Source organism: Magallana gigas, chromosome 9 (assembly GCF_963853765.1).
Source record: "Magallana gigas chromosome 9, xbMagGiga1.1, whole genome shotgun sequence".
Lineage (NCBI taxonomy): Eukaryota > Metazoa > Mollusca > Bivalvia > Ostreida > Ostreidae > Magallana > Magallana gigas.
Window position 1 is genome coordinate 34750842 of NC_088861.1, and position 23426 is coordinate 34774267.

Here is a 23426-nt window from a genome sequence, read left to right on the forward strand (position 1 = left end):
ATAGTTGTTTGATTTTCCCGGTTAGTAGTAATTTTTTTTAATTTGCTTTGGGGTCTTATTTTACATAATATTCCGTTGTGTCAATTTTCTACAATTATGAAGGCCGGGATTGAGTAAAATTTAGACAAAGTATCAGACAATTGCAAAAAAGCCGAATTAACATAGATTGTAACAACTAATTCAAACTCATAAATTTTGGAAGCATTTCCGAGGAAATCCAGGACAATAACAAAATCAAACTTTCAAGACCCCGTCTTTCAATACTCTCAGTACTTTGATTAAATAGATTGTAGTCACTGGTCGATTTGGCACAAAATATGAACTAAACATGTAATCGTTTACAAATAAATGTATATATGTACGTTACTTATAAAAGGAAACAAAAGATACTGAGAAAGAATTGAAAGAGAGAGGTACCTAGAGCAACTAGATTTATAAATGCGGTGGGATAGTTATTTATTATATTACCTGCTAAGTATCATATTTGTGTTGTTTGAATATTCGGTATGTCGAAATATAACTCGTAAGTCAAATATTTTCTGTCAATGTTTGTTACGTTCTTTGAATCTCAAGTTTTTTAACAAAATATGTCTCGTGCGTTGAAACTTCGGTTTTTGAGCATCTTTTATTATCATGTCAACAAGAAATATATTGCATAAGTATTATCAAAAGATTAAAAAGTTCTCAATTTATTTTTCAAATAGAATATACCGTTTGGGTAATGTCACTTTCATTTAAGTTACCTTAGCTTTCACTCCTCACATACTTTCAAAAGTTCTTTAACATTCAAAACATTCCAGAGCAATTATCTCATAAGCATTTTTTTTCAAAAGAAGCAGATTGAGGATTTTTTTTTTTATTTTAATCTTGTGGAGATCATTTATATTTGTAGATTTGAATCTTTAGTTGCTCAATAAGAAAGTTCTTTTGTTTCAATATCTGTTATAAAAAATAAAGATCCTTTCTACCTTTTATATAAAATGTATTTTTCTTTTCTTTTTTCTTTTATTACATCATTATTCACGTTTTTGCAACCTTTTGTTATTAGTAAAGAAAGATAACTTATGTAAATGACTAGTTATACCTGGTCCAGACTTTTTTCATTAGATTGTCTTTATAAAAGGGGGGGGGGGGGGGTCAAGCCATACTGTAAATATGTGGACAAAAATTGTACACATTTCTTGAATTGATTTGTTTATGCAAAAAAAGAACAGAAACTGTTTCTAAAAGATAAAATAAACCACGAGATAAGCGGTTTAACAAGTTATTTTGTATGTAAATTGGGCCTAAGATTACACAGTAGTCCTATTTTACTCACTTATAACTGTTCAACTGCGAATTTAAACTAAAGATTTCAGGATCTAAAAAAAAAAAGAGGCCATTTACGTTTGTCATGTGGTTTCTTCGTTCATAAAAGGGACAAAAACTAGAACATATAGTGAAGTTCTGTATTACATATCAGTTTAATTAAAAAGATTTAATATTGCACATTACCTGTAAGTTGTAGCTTTGGCTCAACATAAGATACCCTATTCTAAAACTAGGTGTCAGAAACTATAAGTCATTTAAAAAAACATTGAAAATTCAAATTGTTTTTTAATTATGTTAAACAGTGAAATAAACGTAATTTAGACAGAAATGTTATAGTTGCTGTAAATAGTTTGAATATATCGATAAAAACGCAATAACACAATACTAATTGTATATATTAACTGATACCATTTACTCTAAATAATGCATTAGACATTTGCAAAGATTGATAATTAGGTCGCCTGAATCAAATATAAATATTTAAAAAATTATTCTGTACTCCCAGTGATATTTCAGAAAATACTAAATGCATGGTTATATATGATGTTCATGAAGTCTTCTACTAAAATTTTCAGATTCAAGGTCCTTGGATCAGGGATGTAGGTTCTAGGGTAAGGGCCAATATGAACACATAGTAAAAAAAAAAGGTTAAAATGATTTTTGATATTTTTTCTGTAAAATCAGTCGATAAAAATACACTCAGTTTGTTATTATTTTCATAATGTCCTGATGTTAAATTGTGAAATTCACTGCCAAGGCGATAGGGTTGAAGTTGAAGCTTTTTTTGGAGGGGGGGGGGGGGTAAATATGGCCGTATATTGGACATGTATTTTTACTTCGGGTAATCAATGTCATCCATTAACAATTGTAACTTCATTTTGCAAACTAATAGGTAAATTGTTCTTTGGCAATATTGAATTAAATATGTGTTTTAATTTAGGAAATTTACTTTAATACCTGTGCATTGCTGGGTAACAGTCAGGGAAGTCTCAAATTGGAATAAGACTTTAAATAAGCTAACATTGTATATGCAAACATGAGACTCTCTGCGATAGGATAATACATGGAGACATTACCACGGATATCATAAACAGGTTTATCTTACTACAAAATTTATTAATTTATGTAATCTTTATTCATTGGTTTCTTTGAATAATGACACTGAATTACATATATATACCAAATAACACAAAATAGGACAAATAACATGTATTAAACAAATGCAATACATTTTAGTCTTAAAAGTTATATTTTTCTAAGTTAAAAAGAAGTATTTTATAACAGGATGTTGACGTCCGATTAATATAAAACTATATCTTACGATATGGCATACCTAATCAAATAGTGTGTTAAAATTTCAAGCATATGCAATAAATAGTAACTGAGAAATCTTTGACGAAAATGTGTTTGAAAATTTAGGTTAAGAATAAACAAAGTCGTCATTTAACAGAAAGCTGTTGTCCGATTGAAACAAAAATATATCCCACAATATGGCATGTCTTAACAAACAATGTTAAAATTTCAAGGATCTGCAATGATTAGTTGCTGAGAAAAATGCGACAGAAATTTTTGTTACGGACAGTCGGACAGACGGAAGGACAGACGGACAGACAGACAAACAAGGGTAAAAGAGTATACCCCCTTATCCTTCGGAGCGGCGGTATAATAATTCCTTACCAGTATTAACCAGTTCAACAGGTAAAAAAAATGTATACAGAAGAAACAGGATGATTCGTAAATGTGCAACCATCTGAAAAGAAAAAGAAATATGTAATACAAACTTGTGAACCATATTTCTAAAATTACTGTTAGAATACAACATATAATAAAAATCAACATCGTATGGATATGCAGTTTGGTATTGTTCAGTGAAATATACATGTACATCGTTATACGCGTTTAGATACCGGGTGTTCTAAAATAACTAATACCATTTGAAATTTGTATAAATAAAATAATATTTTGACAAAGCTTGTAAATTGTGCCTCAAATATAAAAAGGTAACATCTTTTAACTTTCTACCAAGTTAAAGAAAAATGTGTTTTTACTGAATTTATGATGTCTCAAAGTTTCATCCTATTTCTTTTGTTGAAATCAATTTTAAACAGAGACATCGGACAAGAGAGCAGGTATCTCCTTTTTTGAACTGTATCATCAAACACAGATTCCAGATATGGTTGTAAAAATCATGACTAAGATTAACCTGGGACAAAACAACCCAACCAGCAACAGGTCCTTTAAAATGTAATAAGATCCGTACATTGCAATTAGCTGTTAGGAATAATTTTACTTATCGACTTTCCGTGGTCATTGATAAAAAAGGACGTTGTTTGGAGCACTCTCTTTATATTTGTTGTGTTTTATAAACAAATTTGTCTAAAAGTTTATATGTTTATGAAAATTGGTTATGAACATTTTCATACTTTTATTAAAATGCATTTGATTTTACGTTAAATAAATGTCATTTTAAGTTATTAAAATAGTAAACGGTATCGGATATTCTGGGACACCCTGTATATATTAAATATACGATTAAGGGCATTCGCGGGAATAGAATTTTGCACCTTCTGTGTAGTGTATTATGCGTTTCAATGCTGAAAAGCACCTTTATATCTTGTATATAGTGAATATCATTTCAATTTAGCGGTTGAAACGACAAATTCTGATTTGTTCTGATTTTGCACGTCAAATATGAAACCGTATGTCAACGTGATATAAATAATTGGTTCTTGAATTTGTGATTTTGCTTGTCATGTGTCAATTCTCCTCTGATGTTTATAACCCGGAGAGAATTCGCCCTAATTGTGTAATTAATAGTGTAGTTACAAAATTGGGCTAATACTTTCCTAGTTTTAATATCTTCATGATAACCTAATAACAATTATCATTACAATGAATTAATGATAAACATCAGTCAGTAGATAGTTACTTTATGATGTTTAGACACCTTGTTTTGACGCACATCTCTTTGTTATGTAGACAAGTCACGTGCCTTAATTGTTTTGATTTACTTTAGTTCAATAAACTGGTTATAGGTGAAATGATTGACTCGCAAATGTTTAGATATTAGAAATTTATTACTAAAGCATCGTTAACATAAAAAATTCACACAAAAATAGATAAAACTCGTGACCATGTCCCTTTAATTAAGCTTTATTGGGGGGTCAGATAAAATCTAAAATATCGTAATGACCACCATTTTCCTACCTGAAATATTACAACAAGAACATCTGTACTTCTATATTAAAAAAGCAGACTCGAATTTTTAAGCTTTAATACCGAGAAATCGGAAAAGTCCTGTCTTTTGTTTTATATATTTTCTAAACATCATTGGTGCTTGAAGATTACCAATTTATTTTTTCTCAATTAAGCTTCGCTAATTAATAATCAACGAAAATTTCTTTTAAATTAACATCTCGATATTTTGGATATAACAATCTTGCGCATGCGCATTTAATTCACGCTAAATCACATAAGGCTCTTTAGTTTATGTTTCTACAATATCACATTTGCATGGATAAACTCAGAAACAAATGACGTTTTACAAATACGTTTAAATTTTCATTGTCATATATTCTGGAAATACGGGAGATAACTCTAACTCAGTGCATTCAATAAAAAAAATACCGAGAGTTCCGAATGTCAACATAGTGTGTTTACATTTTCTAGGCGAATAAAAGACGTTGGTGAAAAAGTGCTGAATTCTTCATTAATATGAATTAATTTTTTAGATGTAAGGTATCTACAGCCTCAAAATGGTTTGTTATGAATAATTTGACTGTTATTTTCAATGCAGCTTCATTAGTTTTCTAAAAATTCTGCAATTTACTTTTTTGCTATAATACAGGTATATGGGAGGCATTTTAACTGTGGTGAAGTCCTGTCCCGAGACACAGTTAGATTACTCTAACTAAGCAGAGTGTAGTGATATAAATAGCATTATTGTAGGCTTGAAGTTTGGTTATGTAAATGTCAACAATAAGATGTGTCGATGTATCTATTTTGTAATTGTCCGATATCATAAGCAATATCAACCCGTGCACGCACGGGTCAAAGTCTAGTTGTTAGAAAATAAGTAGTCCATATTTGTTAACTCTCAAGATTCCAGATTTATAACTATATGTTTTTATAGATGTATCTACTTAGTATTTCGTATTTGTCCGATATCATATGCAATGTCAACCAGTGCACGCACGAGTCAAACCCTCAAGATTCCAGATTTATAACTATATGATCAAAAACAAATTCCCCCTTTCCAATCCCCAGGGGCCAGACAGACAGTCTCCCTATTGGGACATTAATATAAAAACCGCTGATAAGTTATTTTGTTTTATCAGTTCTCTTGTTTTACCTTTTAAATTATCAAGCATTCATTCAATGACACAATCTGCCATTTATTTAACAAGAGGCCCATACGCCACATCAATCACCTGAGGAACAATAGGTATGATCAAATTAGCTTTATGTGGTCAAAATACAAACTATCTGGACATTGTAGTATAATACATGTGGATCCTGTGTAAATAAAATCCATTTTTCCCCTGGATATTCTTATATTTATCATCATTAGTCTTTTATCTAACAGAATGATTTTATAGTCATATCACATTTTGAGCACTGCAGTTCTCATAAAGATCCAAAACAATTGTTCACTAACGGGATATAAAACCTTCATTAAACTCTGAACCACTTGTGACGTCCATAAACCAAAGGCTACACAATTTGAAGGAATTAGTTTTTATTTACATTAATTTTTTTTCCTTTGAAAAATTGGATCCCCAATGTGGCCCCATCCTACTCTTCAAGATTTTGATTTGAACACATTTAAATATACATTTTCTAAGGTTGCTTTCACTTAAGTTACAGCTTGTCTCTGCAAATGGTTTTCAGAGAAAGATTTTTAAAGATTTTCCCCTATATATTCCTATATAAAGTTCTGCCCCCCACTCCATGTTGTGATCCCATCTTATCCCCAGGGGTCATGATTTGAATTAAATTGAATCTACCCTACCTTGGATACTAAGATACAAGTTTCAGCTCTTATAGCCAACCGGTTTCTGAGAAGAAATTTCTAAAGATTTACTCTATATTTTCCTATAAATTCGCCCCCCCCCCCCCATTGTGGCTCGACCCTACTCCGGGGTCTGATTTATCACAACTTTGAATCTTTACTACCTGAGAATGCTTCCAACAAGTTTCAGCTTTCTGAGAAGATTTTTCAGATTTGTTCTATAAAAAATATCTTATGTAAAAATTCGACCCACATTGTTGCACCTCTCTACCCTCGGGGATCATGCTTTTCACAAATTTGAATCTACACTATCTGAAAATCCTTCCACAAAAGTTTCAGCTTTTATGCCACAAAAGTTTCAGATTTTATGGTCTATTTGTTTTTGAGGAGAAGATTTTAAATGATTTATTCTATATATTTCTATGTATAGAAGTTCGACCCCCCCCCCCCCCATTGTGGCTTAACCATACCTCAGGGTATCATGATATTCACAATTTTGAATTTAAACTGCCTAAGGATGCTAGTGTCACCGTGTGAGAAACACTTATTTAGAGTGACATACTGTTTTTTTAATTGATAATAATTAGTTCTTATTAGACCTTCACCGCCGGACATTAAGATGTCACCTGTTATTGAACTTATTATATTGTCACCGTATGAGAAACACTTATTTAGAGTGACATACTGTTTCTTTAATTGAGTGCTAATTAGTTATTATTAGACCTTCACCGCCGGACATTAAGATGTCACCTGTTATTGAACTAATCATATATCTTGAGTAATCCACTGTATGTGTCAAGAGTAACTCTATTTATTTACACCTGTATGTATGTTTTACCTATAAATTAGTCGTTATCCACAACGATCGTCAGTTGGAGACTGGACCTTGTATTGTCCATGCCAACTGCATAGATCGTGTAGAAACGACAAGTTTGGATCGTTGATAAATTGTTATTCGACATACCGACTTGTGAATTTCTACCGGTCATACTAGCACACAAGTTTCAGTTTTTCTGGTTGATTAGTTTCTGAGAAGAAGATTTTTAAAGATTTACTCTAAATATTTCCATGTAAAAAATCCTCTCATTGTTGCCCCCACCCTTCCCTCCGGAAATCACGATTATCACAACTACATCAGGATGCTTCCACACAAGTTTCAGCTTTTCTGGCCAATTGGTTTTTGTGAAGAAGATTTTGAAAGATTTCTATTTATTTTTTTTTAATTCAATAATTCCTAATTATCTCCCCTTGAAAATGGGCGTGGTCCTTTTATTTTCACAACTTTAAATCCCCTTTACCTAAGGATGTTTTGTACTAAGTATGGTTGAACGTGGCCCAGTGGTTGTGGAGAAGATTTCAAAAATGTGAAAAGATTACAGACAGACGGAGGACAGACAAAAATGATCAGAATAGCTCACTTGAGCTTTCAGCTCAGGTAAGCTGAAAATTATTATGCACATACCACACTTCAGTATTTTGGCAAGTCAAGTTTTAATTTTAATTATTATTAACTGCCTACAGTTATGATTGTTTTGTTTTAATTACACGAAAATAAAAAAAAAATGGTTAACTCTTTTAATTTTTGAAATTCTTGATTACATTATTAAACAAAGATTAAGTATTAAATAATAAAAAATCAAAGGAAGATAACCGCATAAACTGTTACACCCTATCCACCCACCCACTACCCAAATTTTTGCCAAAGGCTTTCATGATATCTATAATTTTGATAGACAGCTTCATTCATTCTCTTATCTAAATATGTACTCATTTCGTTCATTAACATTTAAGAGCTGAATAAAGTAACTATTTTTTTAACATAATATACAGCCCACCTACAACCATTATTTGGATTAATTTAACACTATATGACTATTTTCACCCTGCCCTTGAGAATAAACCACTCCCAAGGGAGCATGAAAATTACAAAAATTGGCTTCTTTTTTTGTATATTTGGCCCAGTCTATGACACCCCATTGTTAAACATGAAGAACCATAAATTTCATGATCTCGATTCCTTTACCATAGAGATGCTTCAAACTATCAATTGCTCTTGTAGTTTTTATAAAGAAGATAAAATGTAAAATTGTTAACGCAGAACGTACGACGGACGACGCACACCGCAGGTCGACGGACGAAGACCAATTGCAATAAAGGTGACATAAAAATATTACAATAATATACACAGGTATATATGTTAACTATTTATAAGAATCTTTTAATGAATACCACTTTAAACTAGTTTTTAGGCAATTACTCATTCTTGGCTTGAAGCACCAGACAACATTTTCATGTATATATGAAAAACAATAAAAAAAAATGATAATTTGTTTCCTTTTTTTAAAACATCACTGTAAAAGTATAAGCAATCTATACTTTATGTATTATTCTTCCTTTTTACAATGACAACTTTCAGATATATTTAGAATGTTATGTGTTGAAACCTTACGAAAAAGGTTTGGTTGAACATGATAATGCTGAATTATAGAATTATATCACCTTTTTAATAATTTATTGACAATGTTTGTCATACACCATATTCAGGGCTATTTAGTGCATATTTTTTCAGGCACGTAGCACCAGAAGGGGGGCAAGAAAGCCACTAAGATTTGACCCCCCTCCCCTTGTTTGGGAGGATGCAGTGAAGTGAAGAGAAAGGATCCTAGTCTATCCCCCTCCCCGGATTATGATATTAATGTCATGATAATAATTTGCTTGTCAAAGTTTCTACCTTTATCAATACCAATTTGGTCCAAATTTTATGGCAATTAGATTATCTCAATACTGGTATAGAATATAATAACATATTTGGACTAAAAATATCGTGTTTCGATAATTAAGGATAACGTACCTTAGCTGGTATAAAGTAAATTTCGGAGGCCGTATAAACGTAAGATGCACAGCTCAAACTAAAATGTCCCATTGATTTACAAAACGAAAGTTCACAATTTGGGAATTTCCAAAAGCGTGTTTATGTGAAACGAAACTACAATCAATAATGGGCGCGCTCTAGGTATACAACAGTGTACACCGGTGTAACATTTTGTATTTTTTTTTATTAAATACACTTAAATAATATAGTACTATGTATAGGGAAGCTGAGAATAATTTCGAGTATATTGTAATAAAAAATTATATCATCAAGTATTCTTCACTGCATAATATTTCAAACATAATTATCAGCGATTGCGCGATCAATTATTTAAATATTCATTGTTGAACAGTATTAAACTGTACATTATAAAATCAATTACTAGTTTTTTTCAACGATAAAGGCAAAGGAAAGTGTATATACATGTATATGTTGCATTAAATCACATTTGAAATGTTTTGGCTTTCATGCAAAAGGCAGCTACTATGTGATTTCTAATCCGTTAAATAACACGCTTCTCCACTGCACTTGATTTACAAAATATGTTTACGTTGTACACCTTTTTGGAAAATCAAGCGCGCCCAAACATTGACCTAAAGGTAAAAAAAAACGTTAATTGTCAAAAAGCTGAAATGGTGTGATTTATTTTTATAATTATCATCTTATTCATGAACAAGAAGCATGCTCAATTCAATATGGTTGATGAACGATTTTAAATAAACCTGATAATGATTTTAGCCCTAGATTTTCATTGTGTCGATAATGCAACCCCACTACGACGCAATTGGTTAAGAATTGATATATTCCAAATGATATATCATTGCAAAGAGAGAATGTACAAAGAAACTACAACTGTTTTAAGTGAGATATTAATATTCCATTGAAATATTAATGTAATAAATACCATAGACGAAAAAAAACTACAAAAAATATTGAAAATTTAGTGGGTTTTTCTAAACATTCTACAGGTATTTTCCTTCCTATACGAAAAGGTATTTCTTACAGGTATTTCATTCAGATCGGTAATTTTCCTACAAAAACTAACATTTCCAATCTGATTTTTAAATTCTAAGGGAGATAGTTTAAATCCTAAAATCCTACAGGATTTTAAATTCTTACAGAATGTTCTTTTGGTAAACGATCTATATGACTTATATGAGTACTGGAAATTTGCTTGGGGAAAACTATTTTCTTGCAGAAATGAATTATTTTGAAAAAGATCGCAGGACAAAAGAGAAGCATAAAAAGTAATAAAATATCAGGTGGCTGTACTCTCCATCTGAATTGTTGTGGCAAAATAACTGGAATTCTGGACATTGAAGCTGAGTAAATGCTATTAAAGAAAATTGAAATTATCCTTTCTTTATTGTCTTTTTTTTTTTGCAATAATATATAAGTATTTGGCAGCTGTTCAGTTACATGACCTATTAGTATTCCAAATAACAAGAGAATCGCTTTTAAAAATAAAGGGTTTCTTGCTATTTTCTATCGTCCATATACTGTATCTAATTTTTTCGAATTTACATTTTGAAGTTTATCATATTGCTCTTGCAGTTTTATTGATAATATTAAAAGTTGACTAAAACAACATTTTCTCAGTAAAATGGTATACTTCTGCATGGTCTGTGGCCTAGATTTCCTTCAGGACCGGTCTGCCACTAAAAATCTTAGATATTTTGATAGGTATGTTTAAAGAAACAAATTATGATAGAATTTATTTAGGGTCATCCCGGCCCTGGGGTCGAATTTTGCAATATCAAAATACAAAAATTTCGGAAACTGATTTCTATCAAAGTGGTCTATATTTATATCATGAAGTTCAAGTTCTGGATAGCTCATTAGGTTAAACCTCTATGTCACACACGGCGGTTTGTGTGTCCTGGTTCGATTCCATCATTTATAAACAACGTTGTATTATTTTTTATGCAGAGTGGTGATTTTTGTATATTCAACTTCGATCCTCTTCCTTAAATTCACATTTTTTCTTGGAATGAAAGATGGAAAAACTACATGTAAAAGCAATCAACAGGAACTACACTTTAGTGAGGGCACGCTTTGTTTGAGGACGAGTCAGAATCATTCTCTCTGTATAACTCGAGACAGGTGCCACGTTAAAAAAAATCATGCCGAACAAAAACTGTTGTGTTTGCCTTTCTGAAACAGCAAAAGGAAATTGTACAATTGTGAAAGAAGTAGTGCAAAGTAGATGCAGTTCGTTCTTTGCAAAGAATGTGTGCATTGATGACATTTTATGCAAAAAGTAAGGCAGGACGGTTTATAGATTACACGAAAATTGGGATGGGTCAGTTAGAGTGTTCCGTCACCTTGTCAACCTGGTATCAAGTACGCCTCCTTATACAAAGGATGCAGCTGGTAATACGGAAAAGAGTTCAGTTGAATGTACAGTGAATGTTGATAGTGTTCAATTGCTTTCTACATCTACAAACATCATTCTTCCTGTTGGAAAAACTAAGAGGCGACGTGCATTATTTGTCGCAAAGAGTCAAAGTCAAAGGGTTTGCGACCTTTGAAATCGCGTCACGCAAGAATTTCAATAGTTGCAAATACATATATGTTCTTGTTTATAAATAAATACATATTAAGAGCATGTATCGTGTTTTAGAAAGTAAACTGAAAATAACATTTAAAGATATTTTCATTTAAAGATAATAAAGTGAAAAAAGCGTCCATAACTCATACACGTGTTCCTTTATCCGCATTTTAATAGTTCTCCTAAATTACAAAAACCTGGTATTTAATTATTTCAAAGAATACCATGTGACATACGTGGATATATTTGACGACAATATTTGAAATTTCATTAATGACTTCTCATTTTCGACACAAGCCAGTAGAAAAATAAAGTAGTTTCTATATATCTTCGGTACTGGTCATAAGTACAAATAAATTATATTCTTTGTAACTGTTTTTATTGAAATGAATATAATCACAAATATATAATACAAAATCTGTGGTTCGAAATTGTTAAACGTATAATAGTCTTTTACATGTTGGAAAGTTAAAGGTAATGCATCCTTGGGTTTTACAATATCGATTCGTTAAAATGGTTCTTTCACTTCAGTGAACAAAGAGCATTTTCATAATTAGCATAAAACTGCTTTTAAAATATGTCACTGATAAAAACATACAAACTTAAAGCAATATTGACAGTGAACAAATCATAAGAAAAATGTTACCAACTAATATACCTTTTTCCATATTCGTTCATATATTCCTGTTATCTTATCTGTTTTAATAATTAATTATAATTTCCTTGTTCCTTGATGCAAGATTTCATGTAGGAAAGGGATCATTACCATATGTTGTATTTATTTAATGCATATATTGGATTTCCAGACAAATCTGTAGACTTTTGAACTCTGGGTAACCGACATTGCATGTGATCCTTTTTTTTCTCTACCACGATATTTCCTTTTCAATAAACAATAATAAACCAAACTTCAGCTGTTCTTAGAGTCATATCGTGTATTTTAAAGAAACGTATCTGAACTCAGAACGATATTTTCTTAACATAGTTTTTTTTTCTTAAAGAAACAATTCACTTAAAAGCTTGTGTTCTTGTCTTGATGTTTGTGTCTTTTTATTGTACTCCCTAAATCATAACTGAATATCATCCTGTCACATCAATATACGAATGAGTCTCCTGCTTGCTCTCTATTTCTATATTTGCTTGAACGAAAACAGGCTGAAGATAGTCTGCTTTGTGTGTGTCTAGACATGTACTCGGTGATACATACGATCTGCTTGTTTCAGCATTTAAATCATCGTTTTCCGTAACATTGATTGGGTTCTTTTTACATTTCGGAAGGTTGTGATCTCCGAACTCCATTGCTGTTTCTGTAGAAGCTGGAATTGGCATCAACTCCACAGACTCATCGATCTCATGATACACAGGGTCCATTGGTTGATATACGTGCTTTGATTGTTTAGAGGAGGTTATATTCAAATATTTCTTACTGTGGTCATTTGGGGATCGTTTGAAGGTTTCATCACATGTTTGATTTTCAATACTTTTATGTTGATGTAAAATATTCCTTTTTGATGATTTTGACTTTCTACTTGTCTGTATCACTATAATAATGAGAAGCATAAAAATAACAGCCCCTGCTCCGGCTAGTATATAATTCGTATTTATTTCATTTTTCTGGAAAGGCGTTTCTTTACTGAAAAATTGTTTTTTTGTATTGGTTTCTGAAAGTAGAGAGGTTATGGTTGTTGGAGCCAGACCTTGGGGGTTTTCTTCCGCAATCCGGCTTATTATTTCAGGTGTACGTGGACTATTAACACGCTCTGCAAGAAGAGATTAAAAAAAAACATCGATGATTATGATATCATTATTTATTGTTGTTATAGTATTTGTTTTGTTTTTTTACTATATCTTATTTTTAAAAATTGGGTTGATATTGTTTTAGGAGGATTAGATTTTTTTTTGGGGGGGGGGGGGGGGGGGGTTTCATAGAATTAATTTTTTTTATCAAAATAAGTTATTAATAAACTTTTAAACTTCAATAGAGATGCGCAATATTGGCAAACTATTTTTATATATATCACATATTTTTCTGTAGTTTCCATAATATTCGTGGGTATCAGTTTTGGTTGATTTAGTGACAATTATATTTTCAATTCGTGACCAATAATATTATTAATAGAAAACGTTTGTAGAAATTATTATAATTATTGCACTTCATTGAATATATATTTTGGTGGATCAAGTCTGCGACGAAATCTACACAAAATTGTATTTAAAAAAATTTATAATAAATAAAGTAATTGTTACATAACTGTACGTGTAACTATTTGGCAATATTTCACAAGTTTTAACTTTCAAAATATTATTTTCTAAACTATTTTTATTAATCATATCATGCAAAGTACAAAAAAGAGTGTTTATTACATGATTTTGATTGAATAACACATGTACCTTGTATTCTAGTCACTGTTTCAAATTTCAGTTTTGGGTCGAAATTGCAACAAACAAGGTAAAGTGTACAATACACATATAAGTATATATAATGATGTATATCAAAAAGGTGAATAACAGTAAAGATGAAGAACGTTGTTTACTCAAGATCTGAGTTCTCGGATTGTTTTAATTGTCAATGGTAAAATTTGTTCTTAACACAAAAAGTATTATTGAATTGAATTAAAATTGACATAACATTCGATATATTTACTATATTATGGAAATAGGTTTTATTAAGATTTTATTTGTTAGTAAAAATAATTTTGCATATTTTTTTTCGATTTTATCTCACTTTTTCATTGAGAAAAACGTATGGCACACACATAAAATATTGAAAAATACTTAAAAACGATAAAAGACACCTTTTTCTCAAAACTTTTATCATTGACCTCATATAGATTTTATGCCAGCAGAATAAACTCACTTAACTAGTTTACTACGATAAATGTTATAGTAGTATCATCATTCAACCTTTGGTCAAATTGAATCAATAGGGGTTTAATCAAAGTACTGAAGCACTGAAAGCCTGCAGGTTCTTTTGGTGTGTCTTTATGCATATTGTGTAGTAAAGACTGAATATTCTCATTCTCTCTCTCTCTCTCTCTCTCTCTCTCTCTCTCTCTCTCTCTCATGCGTTTAATGTCAGCAAAGCGTCAGAGAGCGACCAAATTTTGTAAGCGGCTATAAACAAAAAATATGTCTTTTTAGTAGAAGTTAAAAAGTTCAACAGTTGCTGCCTTGAATTTTGCAACAAGCATTATATATTCAATCCTCATTTCTTCATCGCGCTGCAAAGTAGTTCATGGAAATTCATGCGCATTGTATGTGTCCAAAATGCATAGTAATGTTTTAAAAACACGTTATTAATAAGAAAACTAAAAAAGATAGACAATTCATTCGAAATTTAAAAAAAAGATACAAAATGCCAACACTTTTGACAAAACATCGCTCTTTGTGTAACTATTTGGTATAGCGGAAGCTTTACCTTGACGCTGTTTGGTTTTTTGTTTACTTTTGAAGTTGTGCAATTTATAGTAACATTGGCGATTTGCCTGCCTATAGCCAGGACTCTGCTTTCAGCAGAGCCCGGCTAAAAACTGATAAAAGAAATTCAGACTGAAATATTTATAAATATTGCCAATGAAATTTTAATGCTTTGTATATATTTAGTGCCACTGCCACTTATTTTATGTATCTCATTTTTATTACAGTAAAGCAATTTGTATTATATTTACAATCAAGAAAATCTCAACACATGTAACATTTTAGAGACTTTTCTTGAATTTACAAATATATGTTTTAGCCATTAACTTATTTCACGAGAAATTTGTAATTTTCTGAAAGTTTTGCATATATGAGTAGTACAAAAAAAACCGAAACCCATCACAAATGTTTTCAAATTGGTTTTAATAAGATGCGCCGTACTGTCTCTTTCAGCACATTATTTGGACGACTCTAGTCATGATTGATTTCATTTTCACATTATATTATAATGACTTACATATAAAACGACCAAAATTGGTAAACAGTGCAGCGGCCTTCAACTTGATAGATAACAAATATTCATGTTAATTTATTGTTAACGTTATTATCAATGCACGTTTGTAGACATTGCAAACAATGTCAGCAATGTAGCCTATCATATTAGGAAAATGACAAGTTTTTTCAGCTTCTATGTAAAGCAGACTATTCATTTGCACTTCTAAGCGTTTTCTTATTTTTGATGATTTCCTTTGATGTATGCTTACCGTCATTTTCTCATGCATTGCTTATATACACGTTACCTGGGTTATTACATTTTCTTTGCGGGGGTAATCATTTGTGAGCTTGTTCATAGTAACTCTAGTTTACTTTGTATCTATCACAATTATCATAGTTTTGATTACTCGTGATATTTTTATCAACTTGAAGTTAATAGGTGGCGTGTATCTCTAGAAAAGTTTGGCTTATTTTTCTACATCTATCTTTTTTTCAATATAAATTGGTCCCTCATACTTTTAGTTTTCTTTACTTTACCTGACACCGTCAGCTGAACAGTGTTTTTGATTATAAGATGACATCCACTGATATGATTGCAGTATTCGGCCGTGCACTTTGGAGAACACCAGCCGCCACATCTGGGACCAAACCTTCCTGGAGGGCAGGATTCATTGCAGAATGGGCCAAAATATCCCGCTGTACATTCTGCATAAATCAAAAATTAAGTTTTGTCCATGAATTGCGATATTAATAAGTATATCTTACATTCCCTTGCGCTGTTTGTCGCATATATGTGGTGTATACTAAATCTTGTTAAGTTTATAAAATCAAATGCTTCCAGCCAAAGCTTTTTTTAATACAAACCCTTGCTTAAGTTTTGATTGATATCTAAACAAGAAAATTATGAAAACTTTATTATGTTAAATTTTACATTTTACATCACGTTTACTTGCAATCGAGAATCCTGAATACCGTATTCATAAAGCCTATTGAGATTGTGTTTCTACAAATAAACTTACAGATCATATGCCTCCAAAGAATTTATTATTTTTAAACTAGTTAACATCCCTATTCAATATTTCTAACTTCCGATCCTAATGTGTGTTAAGTAAAAAGTATTTATAAAATATCAACAGCCATTTATCTGTCGAGTCAAATCAAACAAACGAGCATTTGTTCATTTGTTACCTTGTGCAACAATTTTTTGTGAACAAACTTGTCTAATCAACTTAAATCTTGAATGTTTCTTGTCATAAATATGTATAACAGTTAGGTGTTAATGTCTTTTAAATACTGTAGTGTTTGTAATTTACATTACGTATTCTAAGAGAGATAACTCTATGCTATCCCCTACTGTGTTATGTTGGGTTATTGCCCCTGCATTATGTGTGACGTGGTTTCCGGTTTTAATAAAGGTCTTCAATGACGAACCTGTTTTATTCATGGCCTAAATCTGGTTAAGTCCGTGTGTGTAGCATATAAGGACGCTACAAATACTGCATTCTAACCATCTTCCCTAGTCAAGGATGACGATCCAGGGTGTTTCTCTATTCACTCTTGGCAGATTTAGTAGCTTAAACCAATGACCGATAAGTCGATAAAAAGGGTTATTCCTTACAGCCAATGTAGGGATTGTGAATGAAGAAACGCCGTGGATCGTCACTCTTGGCTAGCGAAGGTGTATTCTAACAAGTTTATAATTTTCTATACTCTGTCCCAAGCTTTTTTTGCTTCCACCACTTTTTGCTTGACATTTTGATAATCATTAATACCTTTGTGCTCAAACTACGTTCATCCACTAATTTAAAACATGTTTTGAAACGCCCCCTCTACCGCTTAAGGTTTCAATACACATCTAAAAATAGAAAGTTTACGGGGATTTTGCATTGCATTAGCCATTAATAAACCCGTATGATAACGTTGAAAAATTGCGCGAGGTATCCCGAGTACTTCCGAATGGAGAAAATATGTAAACATTTCCTATTATAAATCTCCGTGCGAAATTTGTTTTCGTTCCCGTGAACTTTTATGAGTGAAAAATGATAATTGTTCAATGAAGATATCTTGGATATATTCCCTTTTATCGATTTCAACTGTATTTCTTTCTCAGGTATGTGTATTCTTATTAAAAATCATCATAAAGTGATGGAAGCAATAACTTGGGACAGACTATAACAAGATGCACATAGTACAATATATTCTATTGCCAAATGTGAGAATGAGTGCATATCACAGCGTTGCGACATTAATTAGGGGAAAATTCAGTTCCTGTTTTTCAAGGACTCTCAAAATCAAATTCCAAAAAATACTTATGATATACTTAAAACATCTATATTTATAATGGTGTGAATTGTTCTTTGCTTCATTAAACTCGTTGAAATTGTATTTATATGTATATTTGATCGGCAAGTCTTGTGATTTTATACATTTTGTTGAATTGCGCGAATTTGATTTATAGATATGTTATTCCCATGTATATCAAAATACCAAGAATGTACAAGAACATTTAAACGTACTACTTTTATATGGTGTACTTTACACGATAAAATCGTTTTTTATCATACATGAGCAAAGAAAATCGAGAGCGCCGAACTCTGTAATAATTCCTGATACTATACAACTTGTTAATAAAACTTTGTATTAGAATCAGCGAATGAAGATTCTCTCGATTTAACGCATTTTATGTGTATACCTCGCTTTAGACATGTATGGTGAATCTACAGCTTAATAAGGACACCCTAAATAAAGGTTTTTTTCAATACAAAGTGCATTAAATAACATACCCATTGGACTTGTTTTTTCCCTCAGATGATTTGCATCCCCGACGTTTGATCCAAAATATAAACCAATAATTTTATAACCGGACATACATACGGGATTCAGTTAAATGATTTTGCATTGCATCACGATTTCAAAACATGCATCCGCCTCCAGTATATCACATGGTTCGAGTAACTGTAAGCTTTTCCGGGTTTCTAAACTAAATTTTTATCATATAATTATGATTCTATTATTATTTTAAAATAAAAATAAATTGTTAAAGAAAGATCAAATGGTGAATTTTAAAAAGTACATGTAGATCATTTTTTATAATATATGGTTATATTTGGCGATTTTTACCTGTTGAACAATCGTAGTTTTGCCATTTACATTCCTCTTACCAAAATCTACATACCTCAGTTGAAAAGAACATGTAGTTTTTAAGAAAAAGTTAAAATTTTTATTGTTATTGAACGGCAACGGACGACTACGGACTGATACCAAATGCAACAGGTTACCAGAGTGCCCTAGGTAACATACAAAGTAACACAGTCAGAAAAGAGATACATTTAAAATCAAATCAAACTGTACAGAATATCAAAAACAAGAATCTGACGCTGCAAATTGCCTCAAGTGGACATGAAATTACTGCACAAAATTACAAGTCTTTCTGGTATATACACTTGGTACTTTTTAAAGAAAATACAATGTGCTTATTGTGGTGTATATATATGTTTTATTTAAAGACCAAATGCAGCTCAGTGATCGGACCACAGAGTACTTATCAACAAGTGGATCGCATGCTTGATATCCAAAGGATAGAACAGTCGTTGGTGGAAGCAATACACACTATAGTGCAAAGAAGATATTTTTATGGTATTGAAAAAGGGCTGGATAATTCAGCATATTCAAATGTAAAAGGAATCATGAATGTTTAAAAGACCATGAGAAGCAATTAAGTGGATCAGAGCATATGCTTCACCACGTAATAGCAATGATCAAAGCCAAGTCACAAAAAAGACAGATGAATCGTGAGTCACCCGTGAAACATTCTTCTTTTCTTCGTAAGGATGTAGCGCAGAAGTACATGTACGATATGATGCACATCTCATCTGTTCTCATTTATGGAACTTCTAATTTCAAGAAAACCAAAGAACAGAATTTTATTTCTTTTGCTCACTTTTCTAAAGTCCTTGCTAATACGCCATACATGTACGAAATTTCTCTGTATGTGTACATTTTGGTCAGTGACATTAAAATATGGAGCTACAACAATCTCTTAAAAATTATTAAAAACCATGGGCGTCATGAAAGAAACACTGCACAGGTAGCAAGTACCGAAAGGGTGTCAAAGAAGCTCAATGGACAATACACTCGCTTCTCACCGCTGCGAGTTTGAACCACGCGATAGATATTAGTTGTATGTAAAAGGGTATGTTTGTCGCCCACTTACATGTAGCTACATGTAGATACGTGGGTTTTGATTAGGTACTACAGCTTTCTTCAAAATCTATGATCTCTTCGCGCTAACATTCTTGCCAACAATATTATAGAGAATAATGACAACATGTATTTACCAATGTTTGTCAAAACTAGTTATATTGATAAACACATTGGGATCATCGAAAGTTGGCACAGTAAAATACACAGTGGATATAAACACAGGGACCAAGCCCGTTTTAACATTAATTTCAATGTAACTATAAATAAAGAAAGGGGTCGAACTCTGACTTAGATAAAAAAAAAAACCACCAACTCGCTTCAACGGCCTAATAAATCAATAATTCAACAATCGTTTTCAAGGTAGCCTATTTAATACTTACTCAATCTATTAATCTATATAAAGCTAAAAATTTGCACTACTAACTCTGCATGACTATGTGAGTAGATCATGAATTCTTTTATTTAAGTAATAAAAATTGAAATCATATAAAATGTACCTATACACTATGTTATGATAATTTCTTAAACTTGACGTTGTTAAGATAAATTTTGAATTTATATAATTATTTGTTTTTGCATCACAACGATGTCAATAACAAGCGTTTTGCTTGATTTGACATCCGACATTGCCAACGGGACGGCCTTAAACTGTTAAATTCATTATCAAAGATCACAGTCTTTAGTTTTATACTCCAATAACTGTTTAAACAGCCATTCAACGAATATATTTTTAATACTTCACTTACATTTTTCAAAACGTGCTCATGTTCATGCAGATGGTGCAGTACGTGGCCTTGGGTGTTTAGACTCCACTTTCACTTATATTTTTCCTCTGTTTAGCCGTGGATTTTCTAAAAGTAAACACACCATTGACAATTTTTTTTTACCTTGTGCAAAGCCTTATTCTCTTATTTTCATTCATTTTACCATTTCGGTGATGGCAGACAACATGGCAGCATCGAATGTGAAAATTGGCGGCTAGCTATTGATCGACCTTAACACTGAAACAAAAGTAAAAACAAACACTGAACAGCATACGAAAAATTCTTAATCTTCATGATTCAACATCAAGCAGTTTAGATACTCAAATCTAAGTTGACTGATATTTGAACGTAGGAAAAAAGAATATAGCATAACAAAAGAACAGACAGGTTGGTGTTCACGTAATTAATACGTGGGGTCTGGAGGGGGGGGGGGTCATTTTGCCTTTTAGGAAATGAAACATCATGCGATTATAGTTGATCTTATATTCGTATAATAATAGAAATTTTAATTGAGACTATCTTCGAATAAAACTTAAATCTGAAAATATTAATTAGATTTATTTTTTATCTTTACAAAATTATAAAAGCAATCCTCTATAATTGACAGTCTTAAAGTTGTGCTGAATGTGTAAAACTGTATAAGTCTTGTTTCTGGTAAAGCTTTGGCAAGCTCAGGAAGTAAACAAAACAGAGAAAAATGAAGAAAAGTCTGTGGTAAACTTCTGGCAAATTTTTCAGAGCTTGCCACTTCTGGCGATGAAGCTTCAAACATAATTGGGTGTTTGGTAAACTTCTGGCATAATAAAAGAGGTTTACCAAAAGTTTGCTACTACTGGCAAAGATCGGCAAACAAGTTCTAAAGTTTTCTGGTAAACTAATCAGTTTCAGTTGGCCGAAAATTTGCGGCAAATTGCTGCAGATTTGCCGCAAACAATTCATTTTGGTAAGGGGTGTAAACAACCAAACAGTAAAAAAGGGGTTTTGTTTAGTATTAAATTTAGGAATTAAAAGGAATAATTACGCTTTTTAAATTACAAAAAAGAAATGCACTCAATGTGTTCTTTAACTCAAAGTCACTTTTGTAAGCTAAGAAAGAAATGTGCTAAATTGTGAAAAATTAAGTTAATTGAAAAATAGTGTTTTATGCATGACGAAAGTCCTAACTTGACTGAAATCTGATTACATTGGTTATTATATTGAATGTATATCAAAATGACATCTAAAAGATTTTAGTTTTTATATATGATATTGTGCATGTCCTTTAGCACCACATGATCTTTGCTGTAAATCCATGCACTTGTATCCTGTATATCACTCGAGACTTGAAATTAATTGATTTTTAGTATTTCTTAATATATTAGAAAAATATTATTTTCGTTCTTATGTATCTGAACTACAACATTTACACATAACATTTGAACATTGCTCCAGGTGAAAGGGTATAAATTAATGTCCTTCTGCTCTGCCTATTGTTACTTCTTGCTTTAATACTTTTAAATTAAAGTAGATTTGAATATCTCTGTAGACTTTTCTTTCAGCAAAATTGTCTCTAACCATTCTCTATCCATTCTGCTATCTTTTAGTGACAATAGATCTAGGTACTTAACATCAATGATGAAACTTTTTTTCTACTTACAATGTTACATTTACCATGTTTTTTAAATGTTAATTGAGTGTAAAATAAAAAAGATAACTAACCATTCACACATAATTATTGCTAATTGTCCAATTTGTTTAAGAAATGTATCTGGTCATCATAAAACATTATACATTCTGAACAATACATTGATTCCATAACCGACCTTACAGTCCTTTAGTTATCATTTTATAATCTTGCAATACCAACTTAACGAATTTAAAGGATCAAACTTATTGAAATACAACAAAATATACAAAAATAGGCTCGCTCTACTGAGAACTCGTTTATTAAAAAAAAAATTAAAACAAAACTGTATTTGTAAATTAAGATATTTAAAATACCCTTGAAGTAGGGGTCAGATCGTAATTCGCAATGGTTACGTGCTCCACTGCAAATGATTCGGTCATGGAACTGGATAATAAATCTTTCTAGCAAAGATTTTATCTTTTATTTATCAAGTCTGGCGTGAAACACATATATGTTGGTATTTGATTATATGTTATCTCTTTACAGAATATCAAGAATACATGAATTTACCAAGAAAAAAATCGAAAATCTAAACTTTGAAACCAAAAATATCAATTTCAAAATACAGATTGGCATTTATCGAATCTTCTAAGTTTCATCTGAGAAAATATATCATTTTTTTCTAAAGCTTTGCCAAATGGCTACGTTCTACATTAGCTCACCTGGGATTTTGATGTTCTATGTATGTAAATGTATTTCTGTTAAATTATAATTATATCATCATACTAGAAATAGAATTAGATACTAGTACATGTATGTTCCTCAATCAACCAAGTTACTAGTCTTTTGAATAATTTTTCATCAAAATTGAATATAACAAGAATAATAATTGTCCGAATCGTCAGATTATCAATAGCAGTCGGTAAAACGCCAAAAGAGAAAGTGTAAATTTGAATTATTATTTTTTATAACTATAAATATTATGGCAAATTTATAAACTTAATTATAAAATCTATTCTGTATGCAGGACCTTTTTAAAAGAATTGTTACATTTAATAACATTATTGTTTTGTTGTGTAAATTTCACAAATGCAAAACACGCTGGATATGTTTCTTCCCATTCTTCCCATACTATATGTGATATTATTAGCTTGTTACAACAAAAGACTTTCATAACATTAATTATACTAAATTAA

At 31.3% G+C, this 23426-nt stretch overlaps 1 protein-coding gene and 1 long non-coding RNA gene across 5 annotated transcripts in view; both read right to left on the reverse strand.

Annotated features, from left to right (window-relative positions):
* The window catches only part of LOC117685774 (uncharacterized), a 71822-nt gene extending 62537 nt beyond the window's left edge, over nt 1–9285 (reverse strand). For 2 of the 4 annotated variants that reach the window (XM_066071712.1, XM_066071711.1), the window contains exons 1-2: nt 9174–9285; nt 2989–3061 (exon numbers count right to left, since the gene is read on the reverse strand). In XM_066071712.1, the coding sequence (XP_065927784.1) occupies nt 2989–3061; nt 9174–9245 (145 nt within the window). In that variant the 5' untranslated portion in view covers nt 9246–9285. The remainder of the gene's footprint in view (nt 1–2988; nt 3062–9173) is intronic. The other 2 variants (XM_066071714.1, XM_066071713.1) reach the window with 1 other exon arrangement.
* Nucleotides 9286–12666: 3381 nt separating this feature from the next.
* Nucleotides 12667–18561, reverse strand: LOC136271708 (uncharacterized). The gene is made up of 3 exons (XR_010709654.1): nt 18441–18561; nt 16195–16362; nt 12667–13505 (listed from the first exon to the last, which is right to left on the reverse strand). It is a non-coding gene; the product is annotated as an uncharacterized lncRNA (long non-coding RNA).
* Between the last annotated feature and the right edge of the window lie 4865 nt (nt 18562–23426).